General features: G+C 30.1%; 1 protein-coding gene across 1 annotated transcript in view; it reads right to left on the bottom strand.

Moving 5' to 3' along the window:
• Rich (Guanine nucleotide exchange factor subunit Rich) overlaps positions 1-14,342 on the bottom strand; it is a 108,755-nt gene that overhangs the window by 57,205 nt on the left and 37,208 nt on the right. The window contains exons 8-10 of the mRNA XM_075360200.1: positions 12,218-12,436; positions 4,691-4,921; positions 275-638 (exon numbers count right to left, since the gene is read on the bottom strand). Coding sequence (XP_075216315.1) covers positions 275-638; positions 4,691-4,921; positions 12,218-12,436 — 814 coding nt within the window. The remainder of the gene's footprint in view (positions 1-274; positions 639-4,690; positions 4,922-12,217; positions 12,437-14,342) is intronic.

The raw sequence follows: 14,342 nt of genomic DNA, 5'->3' as shown, positions 1-14,342 counted from the left end.
AGAATATCAAACCAGTTAGTAGAGATGAATTCTGTAAATACGCATATTTTTTTTATTATTATTATCATCATTATTACTTTTATTGCATTCACACAAATTTCAGTCAAAAATACAATTTAAAATAAATAAAACTAAATATATACATATACAAAGAAAATTAAACTGCACGATTAAGAAATCTGTACAAGCCCTCTTATTTCTGTACTACTAATTTATTACCAAAATAAATTGGAATAAAGAAATATCTTTATAAACTTCTTAAAAGATGATTTACCTATATTATCCACAAGTGACATTGCGTAAATAGTTATAAATGAATCGGCACAGAAAACAAGTAGTCTATCTTTAATAGAATCCAGTAACAATAATTGGGAAGATACTTGTATAGATGTCATGTTTTCATTAGAGAGTCTTGTGTCACTTCTATACAATCTCAATTCATCTTGATTATCAGGTAAGTTATAACAACCAGTAATTATGTAGTTCTGCCACCATAATATCCCTCCAGTTACAACCATATCCTTTTCTTGAGTTTCATTTCCAAACACTTTCCATCGTCTAGTCAATAACGAATAATGTGCTAAACCTGTGCGACCTGCTACTGCTACATGAGAACCTTCGCTATCAATAGCTGTATACTAAAACAAAAAAAAAAAACAAAAAATTAAAAGATTAAAAGATTATTCTTCAAGTTGTGTTAAGGAATGTAAAATTTGCCTTTTTAATTAACTACTATCAATTCAACGTAGCTTTAGCCTGAATGTTATAATAAATGTAGAGTCATTACTTTACAACAATAATTATAGAGAACAGTGTAAATGCATGATAATTTCTGCCATTGACCAAACTGACTTCATACAATTCCCATTGATTTCTGCTTTACCTTTAATCTTATAATATTTTGAACATCCAATACAGTCAATTCATCATAACAATGATCATCTTCATTCCAGTTTCCAATGGTTCTACTATCTCTGCTATGGCTCTTATCCTTCCACTACCTCTATTCTACAGTCTCTTTAATTTATTTTCTGTATATTCTTGCACTCTCTTCAACCACCTACCTATCAGCCTACCTCCTTTGCCACCTTCCTAGCATTTCTGTATTATAAACTCAAAGGCTCAATTGTCAGACATGTTGGAGGTGGGAATGACACAAAGTAAGAGACTGTTGATAAGAGGTGAAGTGCAGCAGGAATTTTTATCCCCAGCACTGTTAACAATCATAAGGCTTTTGTATAAGTCTGAAAAGTGGCAGTTAATGGAGCATCAGTGAGGATGTGATAAGTCTAGTAAGCCAATAGAGAATAAATAAATATTTTTAAGAAAGATTATATGAGGGCTACTTTTTAAGTATGGTCCGGTTGGCTGTAACCATGTAAATTTTGCGTGGAGGTCGAAAAGCACATGCAACCTAGCTCCTGGCATGCCTTGCACAAATGCAGGTGCTATTTGCAGTCATAGCGTCACAGTTTATATCATGAATTTGAAATGCTTCAAATAACTGAGTGACCACAGATTGTGAAATACAGTCTGTGATTTGATTTTTGACCGCAAATGTGTCAGCAGTGGACATTCATCACCAGATATGTGAGGTTTATGGGCCTAATTTAATGATTGACAGCAAAGTACATAAATGGGTAAGACGGTTCAAGGACAGGTGGGACAATGTCCATGATGAACCTTGATTGGGCAGACCTTTTGTAATCACAGACGATTTGGTGCGTGAAGTTGATAAAATTTTTGACCCAATACAGTGAGGAAGCAGATGAACTTTTGGATCACATTGTCATGGGAGATGAGGGATGGGTTACTCACATCACTCCAGTAGCCAAACAGCCAATGTTAACACGCAAGATTATAGCAATTGTGTTTTGGGATAGACATGGTGTCCTGCTAACAGGGCACAATAAATTCAGGTATGTACTGCAAGTCCTTTACAAAGCTTCAGCATGCCATACAGAATAAGCGACGTGGCCTACTGTAATCTGGAGTTTTTTTGCTGCTTGACAATGCACGACCTCATTCTGTTGCTCAAACTCTAGTTCTAAATAGATCTTTTGGGTGGGAGCAAATGAACCACCTATCATACAACCCAGACCTTGCACCGAGCAATTACCACCTATTCTGCTACCTGAAGGAGTTTCAAGTGGTCAGCAGTTTGACATTGATGAAAAAGTGAAACAACAGTTGAAGAGTGGTTGTCTTCACAGGCAACTCATTTCTATGATGTGAGTAAACAATTTAGTAAAATGCTAATGTTTAAACAAACAAGGTGACTGTGTAGAAAAGTAGCACAAAGTGTTGAGTTAAGTAAAAAAATGTGTTTAACAATATCTTTACTAGTTTTGTTTATATTAAAAACAGTCCTAACTTAAAAAATAGCCCAAGTAAAAAAATGTGTTTAACAATATCTTTACTAATTTTGTTTATATTAAAAACAGCCCTAACTTAAAAAATAGCCCTTGTATCTTCTACTATTTACTTTATACATTATAATTACAATTTTTATCCTCTAAAGTTCATTCTTACAATAACAAACCTGGAATATCAAGATGCATATCATCAAACTAGTTTTTGATTGAAGATTTTTTTCGTAAACTTCTCTCTTCATTCTGATATTATAAAACACAATCTTAATTTTGAATTTTCTAAACTCATCTCAACTTATAACATTTTTTAGTAAAAACATCAACCAAAAGTCACTCTTCTCCAGAATGGAGAATGGGCTTCTTAGATAAAATCCATTCTTCTTCAGAATGAAAAAAAAAATTATGTTATTCTATATTATATTATTTGAAGACTATTATATTATTGACTATTATACGTAGTACATGCTAGGCTATTATTATAAATAATAATAATAAGTAATAATATTAAGAATAATTGAAGTAATAATATTATAAGGTATATTAATTTACATATAACTGATGTTAAAACTACTATAAAGTAGATTATCTAACAAGTATAACAAGAGTACCTTTTGAATGTAGTTTTATTAGTAATTTAAAAAAGTAAAATTGACTCTTGACTCTCTGCTATGGACTTAAACTGAGTTAGCAGCTAGTAGAACAAATATGGTATATCTATGTTAACAATAACTTAATGCAGTGCTTGCAACCAAACTGAAAGTTCATCGATCAACTAAAAATCCACTTCCTTTAGTAATAGTAATGAGGAAAATGGTTAGTGTGGGTCAAAAATCTATGCCAAGAAGTCTGGAAATGTTTGTTCAAAAAAATCAGAAAAGTCTGATATGTTTCCTCAATAAGTTATATTTTTGTGTTGATGAATGATAAGTTATTTGTGTTAGAAAGATACCAAATGAAAAAAAGTCATCAGCCCATTTTCAACACTAAAATAAAAAAGATATTTTGGGGTTGTTGTATTTGAAGGCCTTAGAAAGAGACAAATATATGAGGCATATTTATAAAGTAAGGGCCATCGGCTTATATTTAAATATTAGCAGGTCTGAACACAGTTTCACGCATGCAGGGACATCTATTGGCTATTTACAAAGCCACTGCAGTTGCTAATTTGATTCAGTAGTCCTTTGCCTGCCGGAGATCGCAATGTCTGCAACTATCGTTTCCCCTGCCGTTGTGAAGTGCGCACTGTGATTTGAGTTTTGTGTGCAAAAGCATCTTCAAGTGCTGAAATTCATTGGGAGTTGTGTGTCTAGTGCGTGGACCTACAGTAATGATGAAGGAGAGATGAGATAATGGTGTCGATTTAAAAATTACCACACAAATGTGCATGACAAAGAGTGGAGTGGCAGGCCCAGTATTTGGACCAATGAAATCATTGAACAAGTAAATCGAAAATTGTGATGTGATCGGTGATTGACAATTAGTGCTCTGGCTGATGAATTTCCACATGTTGGATGCCATTTCTATCTACATGATTGTCATAGAAAGTTAGGATATCACAAATTGTGTGCAAGGTGGGTGCTGAAAATGCTCACCGACCAACACAGAGCAAAGAATGTGCAGTGGACGAACATTTTTAGACCGCTAACAACAATATGGAGATGATTTGTTTATCCACATTGTTACAGGCGACGAGATGTGGATATCGTACACCAATGCAGAATCGAAACAGATATGTAGTAATCTAAAACTGTAAGTAAAAACCTTTTCTCACAGGTTAATTTTTTTTAATGACCAAACAAACAGCTCTTATTTTATGAATATGCCTTGTATTATTATTATTTTACAGATGAAAGTTGTCATACAACTTAAAAACTCTTTCCACACAGTAACAGATTTAATGATAGAAAACAATTTAAGATTCAGTAGCACGCCAAAGAACAAAAGTGCTTTTGCTGGTAGGTAACTCCTCTGATATTAACCTATCTGCAGGAACTTATCAGAAAAACAATAACAAAAATTAATTTTATTACAAAAATCTATCTCATTGTTGCTTTCTTTAAAGTAATTATGATCACTGCAGAGTCAGCATAATCAGTTTCCATAGAAAGTGAGGATTTATCCACCTAGCAGGGATGCTTGATATTCTTTTTTTTAAATGTATTAAAAAAAAAATGACATACTGAATCAAAGAATAACTGTTTCTGATGTGTTACAATTACAAAAGTAGGTCTTGTTTAAAAAACACCAGTATATTGTAATAGTTTGGGAGACTGTATTCCACTTCTGAATGTGTTAGCAGTAACATACAATTGGCTTACTTTAATAGGCCAATTTGTAGACGAGTAAGTTGTTGGTATTAGAATGACAGTCCATGATTTACTTTCAACTAAAGAAGTAGTTACTGGAGGTTGCATAGGCTGCGGCTGCAATGAACAATCAATACTTGAATTATTTCTATAGTTATTCATTTGATATACTTTAGTTAAACCAGCTCCAAAATTGACATATAATTTATCTTCACCTTGCAAATACAAATGCGCTTGATGGCTCTAAAAACAAACAATTAAAAGATAGATTACCATTTTATATATTGTCTACTGACAACTAACAAAAAATCAAACTGATAAAACATTATCAGTCAATAAACACATAAAATTATGAAACAATAAATCAATTGATTTAACAATAGAATGACTTTATAAATTATTTTTATGTAATCCATTCAGCTTTGAACACGTTTGGTAAAGTAAATAAATTTGTATCCCATTAAATAAGTCACAGTAAATTGAAAAACAATACTATTAATCATTTATAATGCTGTATAATGTAATTACACAGCTGTGTTAAGAATTACTTTAATAAATTGTTTGCATAACTAATTAATGCTTAGGTGCAGACATTTTACTTATTTTTATATTTTAATATGTTCAGTAATATAATACAACCATTTATTTCTACATCCTTTGAAGAGAAAATAGAGAAATGATCTAGACAGGAATTTTCAATCTTATATATATATATATATATATATATATATATATATATATTATTTTATTGAACTTAATCTTTTTAGGATTCATATTATTCCTCTGTACTATTAAATTATACTTAAATTTTATTAATATTAACCACCTAATACAGAATATTGAGATGATGCATATCTTACCTTAATTTTATAATGAACGTATTTTTGCGGGATTCCGCATCCACAGTCATTATTTTAATTCATTTAATTAAACTGCATATTAAATAAAGATATTAAAAATACTAAAATCAAAAATGCACATGGTATAATGTTGAATGAAAATTGTGTATTAATTTACTATGCGAGTGCTGCTATCTGTTGCTACTTTCATAATATTGTCTCCCTCAAACACAGCCTATTGATTTATCAAATTGATATTTTGTTTTTATGTATACATATAATATTATTCTAATATATTTAATTTTTTCATCTTTTTTAATCTCTAATATTTCTAAATTTGTGTTAATATCAAAAATAGAATGTTTACTGTTTATTAGATGGTTTGCCATATTAGATAATCCTAATCTATTATTTTTATAATCTTCAAGAAGGTTTAAAGACTCTAGCTTTTCCTACATGAATACTATCACAATCATTACATATAATTTTATAAAATCCCTACAGATTGTTTATTTAATTACTTTATTTATTTTATTTTCTAAATATTCTATTATATGGTTTTTAGGCTTGTATGCAGGTCATTGATAGTTGTGTTTTACAAATATTATTAATTAAATTAATATCATATCCAGTTTCAACCGCTATATATTTTATGATGTTTATTTTGTCATTTAAGTTTTCTTTATTATGTGTGTATTGGATTGTTCTATTAATCATATTTGTATGTGTTAACAGAATAAATTTTGATTAATTTAATATAAGTATATAGCATTTAATATTATAAGAAAAATAAACAACCGAAAGACAATAAACAGATAAGTTAAACTTACCATACTAATTTCCAATAATTAATTTTTATAGTATCCCACATTTTCAGTTGGTATTAAATTCTACATATATTAATTAAACTTTTTTGTCATTTTATTTGAAATTATATTTTATATTATGAATTAATATAATGATATGTAACTAATAATAATAATAATAATAATAAATAAATTTTGCTGTCCAGTACTGGAATGATGTAATGTAAAACATATATTTTCCTTTGTTCTAATGTCATTATTGCCAATTGTTAGATTGTATTTTTAATTAAATCATCTACTTCGAATGCTATCTGGTGGTTCATCATTTTATACTTTTGTTTATATCTATAAATGTAATAATTTTTGAGTAAATTCATTTTTGTATCATTATTACAAATCTTCAAATTCTCTAAATTATTTTTGCCATCTGTAATATAATGTTTGCGTTCTAATAGATGTTCAACTATATACCTGTTATTTTGTTTTTGTATTCTGTGTAACGTTCTGTAAATCTTTTTTTAAGTGATCTATTGATTTTACCAATATAAATATTATTTATTACATTCATTACATTTCATTTTGTATATTCCTCTTAATTCCTCTCATTATTTTTAAAATATTTTTAATGTAATTATTTGGTTAATATGCTTTTTTTTATATTTACCACATACATTAATAGTTTGTTCTATTATTCTATTTCTGTAATTGTATTTTTTGGTATAAACTATTATTAATCTTAGTGTTTTTCTTTTTGTTGTATTCTTTAGTATAATTATCTTGATATTTTTTATTCTGGTTATTGCTATATGTTTTATTTCATGTATCTAAAATAAACTCAAAAGAGTTTATTTTTATTGTCTTTTATACAATTAATTGCTTTAAATATCATGGTTTTGTATGTATTAATGTTTTATGATCATGGGTGGTTAGAATTTAAATGTACTGTAATAATTGTTAATATTATTTGTTATGAGTTTTCTATAACTGATGTTTCTATATAATAAGAAATAACAGAAAAATACATTTTTGATATTGAAATCAAAATAAACTTAATACAATGGAAATAACTAAATTATCTCCCTCTATGAATCATGAGACCTTTCCATTGGTGAGGGGGCTTGAGTGCTGGACCAAAGATGCAACCATATGGAAGAGGTATCTGCTAAGAGCCAGACTAAGGAATGATTCCTGAAAGAGGGCAGCAACTCTTTCAGTAGTTGTTGAGGGCATAGGTCAGGACGACTTAAACGACCATATCAACATCACTCAGTCCTCTGAGTACTGTGCAGCTGAAATCAATTGAAAACTACAGCTGCTTTTTTTCCAAGAAAATGTAGCTCCCTGCATTTTCGTATAGCAATGATGGAGGCGCCTTCCTTGATAAAATATTCCGGAGGTAAACTGGTCCCCTGTTCTGATCTCTGGGTGGGAACTACTAAGGAAGGGGTCTCCAGAAAATAAAAAAATAACATTCTATGAGTTGGAGCGTGGAATATTAGAAGTCTAAAAGAGGTTGGTAGGTTAGAAAATTTAAACAGGGAAATGGATAGGATAAATGTAGATGTAGTAGGAATTAGCGAGGTTCAGTCGGAAGAGGAAAACAACTTTTAATCAGGTGATATTAGAATAATTAACTCAGCTTCAAATAATGGACAGGCAAGAGTAGGTTTCGTAATGAACAAAAAGATAGGGAAGAGAATAGAGTATTTCAAAATGCATAGCGATAGAATCAATGTAATAAGGATAAAATCAAAACCTAAAGTGACAACGCTTGTTAATGTCTATATGCCTACAAGCACCCATGATGATGAGGTAGAGTGTGTATACGAAGAAATTGACGAAGCAATTAAACACATAAAAGAAGATGAAAATTTAATAATAGTTGAAGATTGGAATGCAAGCATTGGAAAAGGCAAGGAAGGAAATATAGTGGGCAAATACGGGCTGGGCAAAAGGAATGAAAGAGGGGACCGACTTATAGAATTTTGCACGAAGTATAATTTAGTAATTGCCAACACCCAATTTAAAAATCATAATAGAAGAATATACACTTGGAAAAAGCCAAGGCGATACTGGAAGGTATCAGATAGATTATATCATGGTTAAGCAAAGATTTAGAAATCAACTCGTCGACTGCAAAACTTACCCTGGAGCAGACATTGATAGCGACCATAATTTGGTGATAATGAAATGTAGATTGGGGTTTAAAAACCTGAAGAAAAGGTGTCAGATGAATCGGTGGAATTTAGAGAAGCTTGATGAAGAGGAGGTAATGAAGATTTTTGAGGAGGACATCGCAAGAGGTCTGAGTAAAAAAGATAAGGTAAAAAATGTAAAAGAAGAATGGGAGAATGTTAAGGAAATTCTTAAATCAGCAAAAGCGAACTTAGGCAGAACAAAGAGAACTGGTAGAAAACCTTGGATTTCAGAGGATATATTGCAGCTGATGGATAAACGTAGAAAATATAAGAATGCTAGTGATGCAAGAAAATAAAAGAAACTATCAACAATTAAGAAATACTATAAACAGGAAGTGCAAACTAGCGAAAGAAGGGTGGATTAGAAAAAAGTGTTCAGAAGTGGAAAGAGAAATGAACATTGGTAAAATAGATGGAGCATACAGGAAAGTTAAGGAAAATTTTGGGGTACATAAATTAAAATCTAATAATGTGTTAAGCAAAGATGGTACACCGATTTATAATACGAAAGGGAAAGTCGATAGGTGGGTGGAATATATTGAAGAGTTATACGAAGGAAATGAATTAGAAAATGGTGTTATAGAAGAAGAAGAGAAAATTGAAGAGGATGAAATGGGAGAAACAATATTGAGATCTGAATTTAAGAGAGCATTAAAAGATTTGAATGGCAGAAAGGCTCCTGGAATATACGGAATACCTGTAGAATTACTGCGCAGTGCAGGTGAGGAAGTGATTGATAGATTATACAAACTGGTGTGTAATATTTGTGAAAAGGGGGAAGTTCTGTCATACTTCAAAAAAGTGTTATAGTCATGATACCAAAGAAAGCAGGAACAAATAAATGTGAAGAATGCAGAACAATTAGCTTGACTAGTCATGCATCAAAAATCTTAACTAGAATTCTGTACAGAAGAATTGAGAGGAGATTGAAAGAAGTGTTAGGAGAAGAGCAATTTGGTTTCAGAAAAGGTATAGGGACAAGGGAAGCAATTTTAGGCCTCAGATTAATAGTAGAAGGAAGATTAAAGAAAAACAAACCAACATACTTGGCTGGCATTTATAGACCTAGAAAAGGCATTCGATAATGTAGACTGGAATAACATGTTCAGCATTTTAAAAAATTTAGGGTTCAAATACAGAGATAGAAGAACAATTGCTAACATATACAGGAACCAAACAGCAACAGTAATAATTGAAGAACATAAGAAAGAAGCCGTAATAAGAAAGGGAGTCTGACAAGGATGTTCCCTATCCCCGTTAAATTTTAATCTTTACATAGAACTAGCAGTTAATGATGTTAAAGAACAATTTAGATCTGGAGTAACAGTACAAAGTGAAAAGATAAAGATGCTATGATTTGCTGATGATATAGTAATTCTAGCTGAGAGTAAAAAGGATTTAGAAGAAACAATGAACGGCATGGTGAAGTCCTACGCAAGAAATACCGCATGAAAATAAACAAGAACAAAAGTAATGAAATGTAGTGAAAATAATGAAGATGCACCACTGAATGTGAAAATAGGAAGAGAAAAGATTATGGAGGTAGAAAAATTTTGTTATTTGGAAAGTAGAATTACTAAAGATGGACGAAGCAGGAGTGATATAAAATGCAGAATAGCACAGGCGAAACGAGCTGTCAGTCAGAAATTTTATTTTTTATTTTTACATCAAAAATTAATTTAAATGTCAGGAAAAGATTTTTGAAAATATATGTTTGGAGCGTTGCTTTATATGGAAGAGAAACTTGGATGATCTGAGTACCTGAGAAGAAACGATTAGAAGCTTTTGAAATGTGGTGCTATAGGAGAATGTTAAAAATCAGATGGGTGGATAAAGTGACAAATGAAGAGGTATTGCGGCAAATAGATGAAGAAAGAAGCATTTGGAAAAATATAGCTTAAAGAAGAGACAGACTTATAGGCCAAATATTAAGGCATCCTGGAATAGTCTATTTAATATTGGAGGGACAGGTAGAAGGAAAAAATTGTGCAGGCAGGCAATGTTTGGAATATGAAAAACAAATTGTTAGGGATGTAGGATGTAGGGATATACCGCAATGAAACGACTAGCACTAGACAGGGAATCTTGGAGAGCTGCATCAAACCAGTCAAATGACTGAAGACAAAAAAAACTAAATTATTTTAACATAAAATGTGAGATCCTGTGAAAGTATTTTCATGAAAAATTAAGGTAAGTTATGTTTTGCCTCTATACTAGTTGGTTCTTTTTAATAGAATTTAAATATAATTTAACAGTACAGAGGAATAATATGAATCTTAAAAAGATTAATTTCAGTAAAATATATATATATATATATACATATATATATTATTTTTCAATCAAGAGTTGCAGATCCATTTCATGAACTTAAAGAGCCCTTATTCCTCTCTTTGTATCGCTCCCCCATCAATTCATATACTATCATGATCTTCAAATAATTTTATAAGTCATGTATGAAACCGCTGACATTGAAGTAAGGTATGAATTAAAACCACTAACAGAAAACTAAATGGTGATAAAATAAACATTCCAAGCAAATAAAGATTTTTCTGGATTGGATCGTATCCTAAGCTGGGGATTAATTTACTCTCAAAAAGTAATAATTTGATTTTTATTTCACATGTAGTTTATTTATTTCAAGTTTGAATGATTTGAAGCTGAGAAATTTACCTCCAATTAAAGAAGAAAGGTAAAATATTCATTTTTTTACCTTTGTAGAAAAATGTAGCTCATAAATGATAAATGCATTTATATTTTTATTTCACAACAAAAAAACATACAGGCTGAGCAACATAAAACCGAACCCAACACTGTTTATGAAACTCTCACAAAACTAGTGCAACTAGTGGATGAAAATGTTACTACTGATTGTTGCTTATTATTGTTTTTGTTGATTATATTGTTTTTTGTTTAGGTTGTTTTCTCTGAGATATTTAAATTGGGTTACTATTTTGATTTTATTACCATTTATGTTTACTTCTTTTAATTGTGTTGGTTTTTGGGGCATAATTTCTGTCTTTTCAAATGAAATTTTGAGGTCAATTTTATTTTGAATGTTTTGATGTTCTAATATCTGTAACATAGGTTTGTGATGTTGTCTAGCAGTGCCGTGTCATTGGCGAACCCAAGACAGTTTGTTTTGAATTTTCGGCCTATTTTTACTTTTGGGGGGCATTTTTTGAGCCATTCCCTCATTACCATTTCTAGAGCGCAGTTGAATAATAGCAATGAGAGCCCATCACCTTGGCGTAGTCCTGCTTTGATCTCAAATGATTCTGAGAGATCGCTTCTGAATTTTAACTTTAACTTAGTGTTTTTGACGGTCAGTTTTATCATGTTTATTAATTTGGGTATGTAGTCTGAGGTGTCTTAGAATTTTTAGTAGGGATTCTCTACGGATGCAGTCATAAGGTTTCTTGAAATCTACAAACGTTATCACCATGTCTCGTGTTTCTTTTTATTTTCCTTTTACACACACACATGTGCATGTGTAATTTTATATATATATATACCAAAATATTTAAGAATTCCAAGATTAGAATTTAGAATCAATTTGGTCATTAATAATATAACTTAAATAAGAGTAATCTGGGTATTTTTTTAATTCAAATGCTTACAAAAAACAAATATACAGATACAAATCACAGTAAAATATCAAAGAACCTCTTAAATGTAAACATTTATACAATTACTTACCATACAAGGGTTAACAGTTAAGGCACTTTTAAGGAATCCCAATTGAATAATGGAATCCTCACAAATTTCTGTATTATTATTATTATTACTATTATTATTAATATTGGTACTATTATTATAATTATTATTATCACTATTTTTATGACTGTTCCAATTATGTGCATCATTACAAATATTCTTTTTAACCATCCACAACTGATAACCTTCTGATGACCATTCCTTAAAACAGAAATAAAAATATTATTAAACAACATGCAATATGATAAAATAACATTTTTTAATATTTATTCATACAGTAACAACAGTTATGCCCAATTACAATTAGTGTTAATTTTTTATGATGGAATTATACATGATTTACATAGAATAAATTAATTTTATTAATATACTCAATTTAACTTTTAAATATATAAAAAGCATAATAAAAACCTCAATAATCTGCCACAACTAGTGTAGCAAGGATGAACACACAAAACAGTCAACCCTAACATGTTTGTAATTTATTTTCTAATATTCAATTATTATTTTTTCAGATCTGGCAAAAAAACTAACTACTTGGTAACACCATGCATGCTTTGTTTTATTGTAATTGAAATGGCAGTTTCGTTTTCTTTTCTAGTTAAATGTTTACATATTAAGCACTAACATCATGCAAAGTTAATACTTTACAAACATTGTCACACAAAACTAATGTAATTGAAAATTTTTATTTAAAACCGTTTTTTAATAATTTTTTTCTACATATTAATCCAAATTGATAAAAAGTGAATCAACTATCAATAATTTGTAAATTAGGTAAACATACACTATATGGAACCACACAACATTACTTAATTCTGTATGATGTATTTCCTTCTTAAACAAGCAAAAAAAAAAAATAACATGCTTGCATAGAAATACTTTTGACAGCATCTCAAAATCCAAAAACAATCACAAAATAAATATTAAATACTTAATATACTGTATGTACTTTTACAGATATGGAATTTTTTCTTAATCTTCAGTCATGTCTTAGGACTATATGCAATAAATTAACAGTACACAAAAAAAGATTATTAAAAATAGATAGAATAAGTGAAAGAAGAACACATTATCAAATGTAACAAACAAAACATTACCAAATATAGCACGAAAGAAACTAAACAAATTTTTGTCTAGTCTATATGGGAATTCCTAAGAACCATCGCAGATAAACTCACCAGTTTGAGAGAAATTTGATGAATTATCAAAAATGATTAAAATTGATATATTTACCAAACTTTTTACTTTACATTCAAATATACATAAATTACCTTCCTCAAAACAAGTGCTATACACAGTCCTACAAGTGTAGATAACTACATTCAAGACTACTACTCAATTTAATTTTTCATGCGTTTCACAGAAGAAACAGGGCAGATGTAATAGTATTTCAGGAAATAAGCTCAACAAGCAATTATGAAAATAACAGATACTGTTTGAGGGAAATATGTGATATATTACATGAAATATCATAAAAAATGATTCTTTAAAAAGGAGATTTCTTCATTTCCTATGCAATCAAACTATAGTAGGATATTTGCCTGCTATTCCTTGCTAAGAAATTGAACTTTACTAACATTCAATTTTATACCCATTTCTTAGGACACAGCTACTAGCTGCTGTACTATATTGATTACAGTACATGACATGAGATCTAAGACACTGCTGAAAATGGAGTATCCATTCACAAGGACAGGAATTTCAAGTTGTTCAAATCAGGGGTATATTACACCTAACAACCCAAGCCACCAAAATGCATGCAACATTTTCTTTAGTAGTAGTGATAGCTTCACTTTTTTCACTGAAGGAATTCACTGTAAATGATCATTAATTTCACAAAAAATAATTCTGCAGATGCTTTTTATAAATCAAATGCTTTACATGTGACATAACTTTAGATAGAACAGAAAAGTACATCCATTAAATTAATGAATCCATTTCTTTTTCTTTAATAAAATGATCTATTATATACTAGCTAATAGTAAAATACATAACTAACTATAGCTAGTTTTTCGTGGCACAAAGCTTTTTAGAGGTCCAGAAAGCAGTGGAAGACAAACCTTGCTCAGGGAAACCTTCAACAACAAAAACTGAGGAAAATGTG

Source organism: Lycorma delicatula, chromosome 3, assembly GCF_047948215.1.
Source record: "Lycorma delicatula isolate Av1 chromosome 3, ASM4794821v1, whole genome shotgun sequence".
Taxonomy (NCBI): Eukaryota; Metazoa; Arthropoda; class Insecta; order Hemiptera; family Fulgoridae; genus Lycorma; species Lycorma delicatula.
The sequence above is the reverse complement of the archived record's forward strand: the minus strand, read 5'-3'. Positions and strand labels throughout refer to the sequence as shown.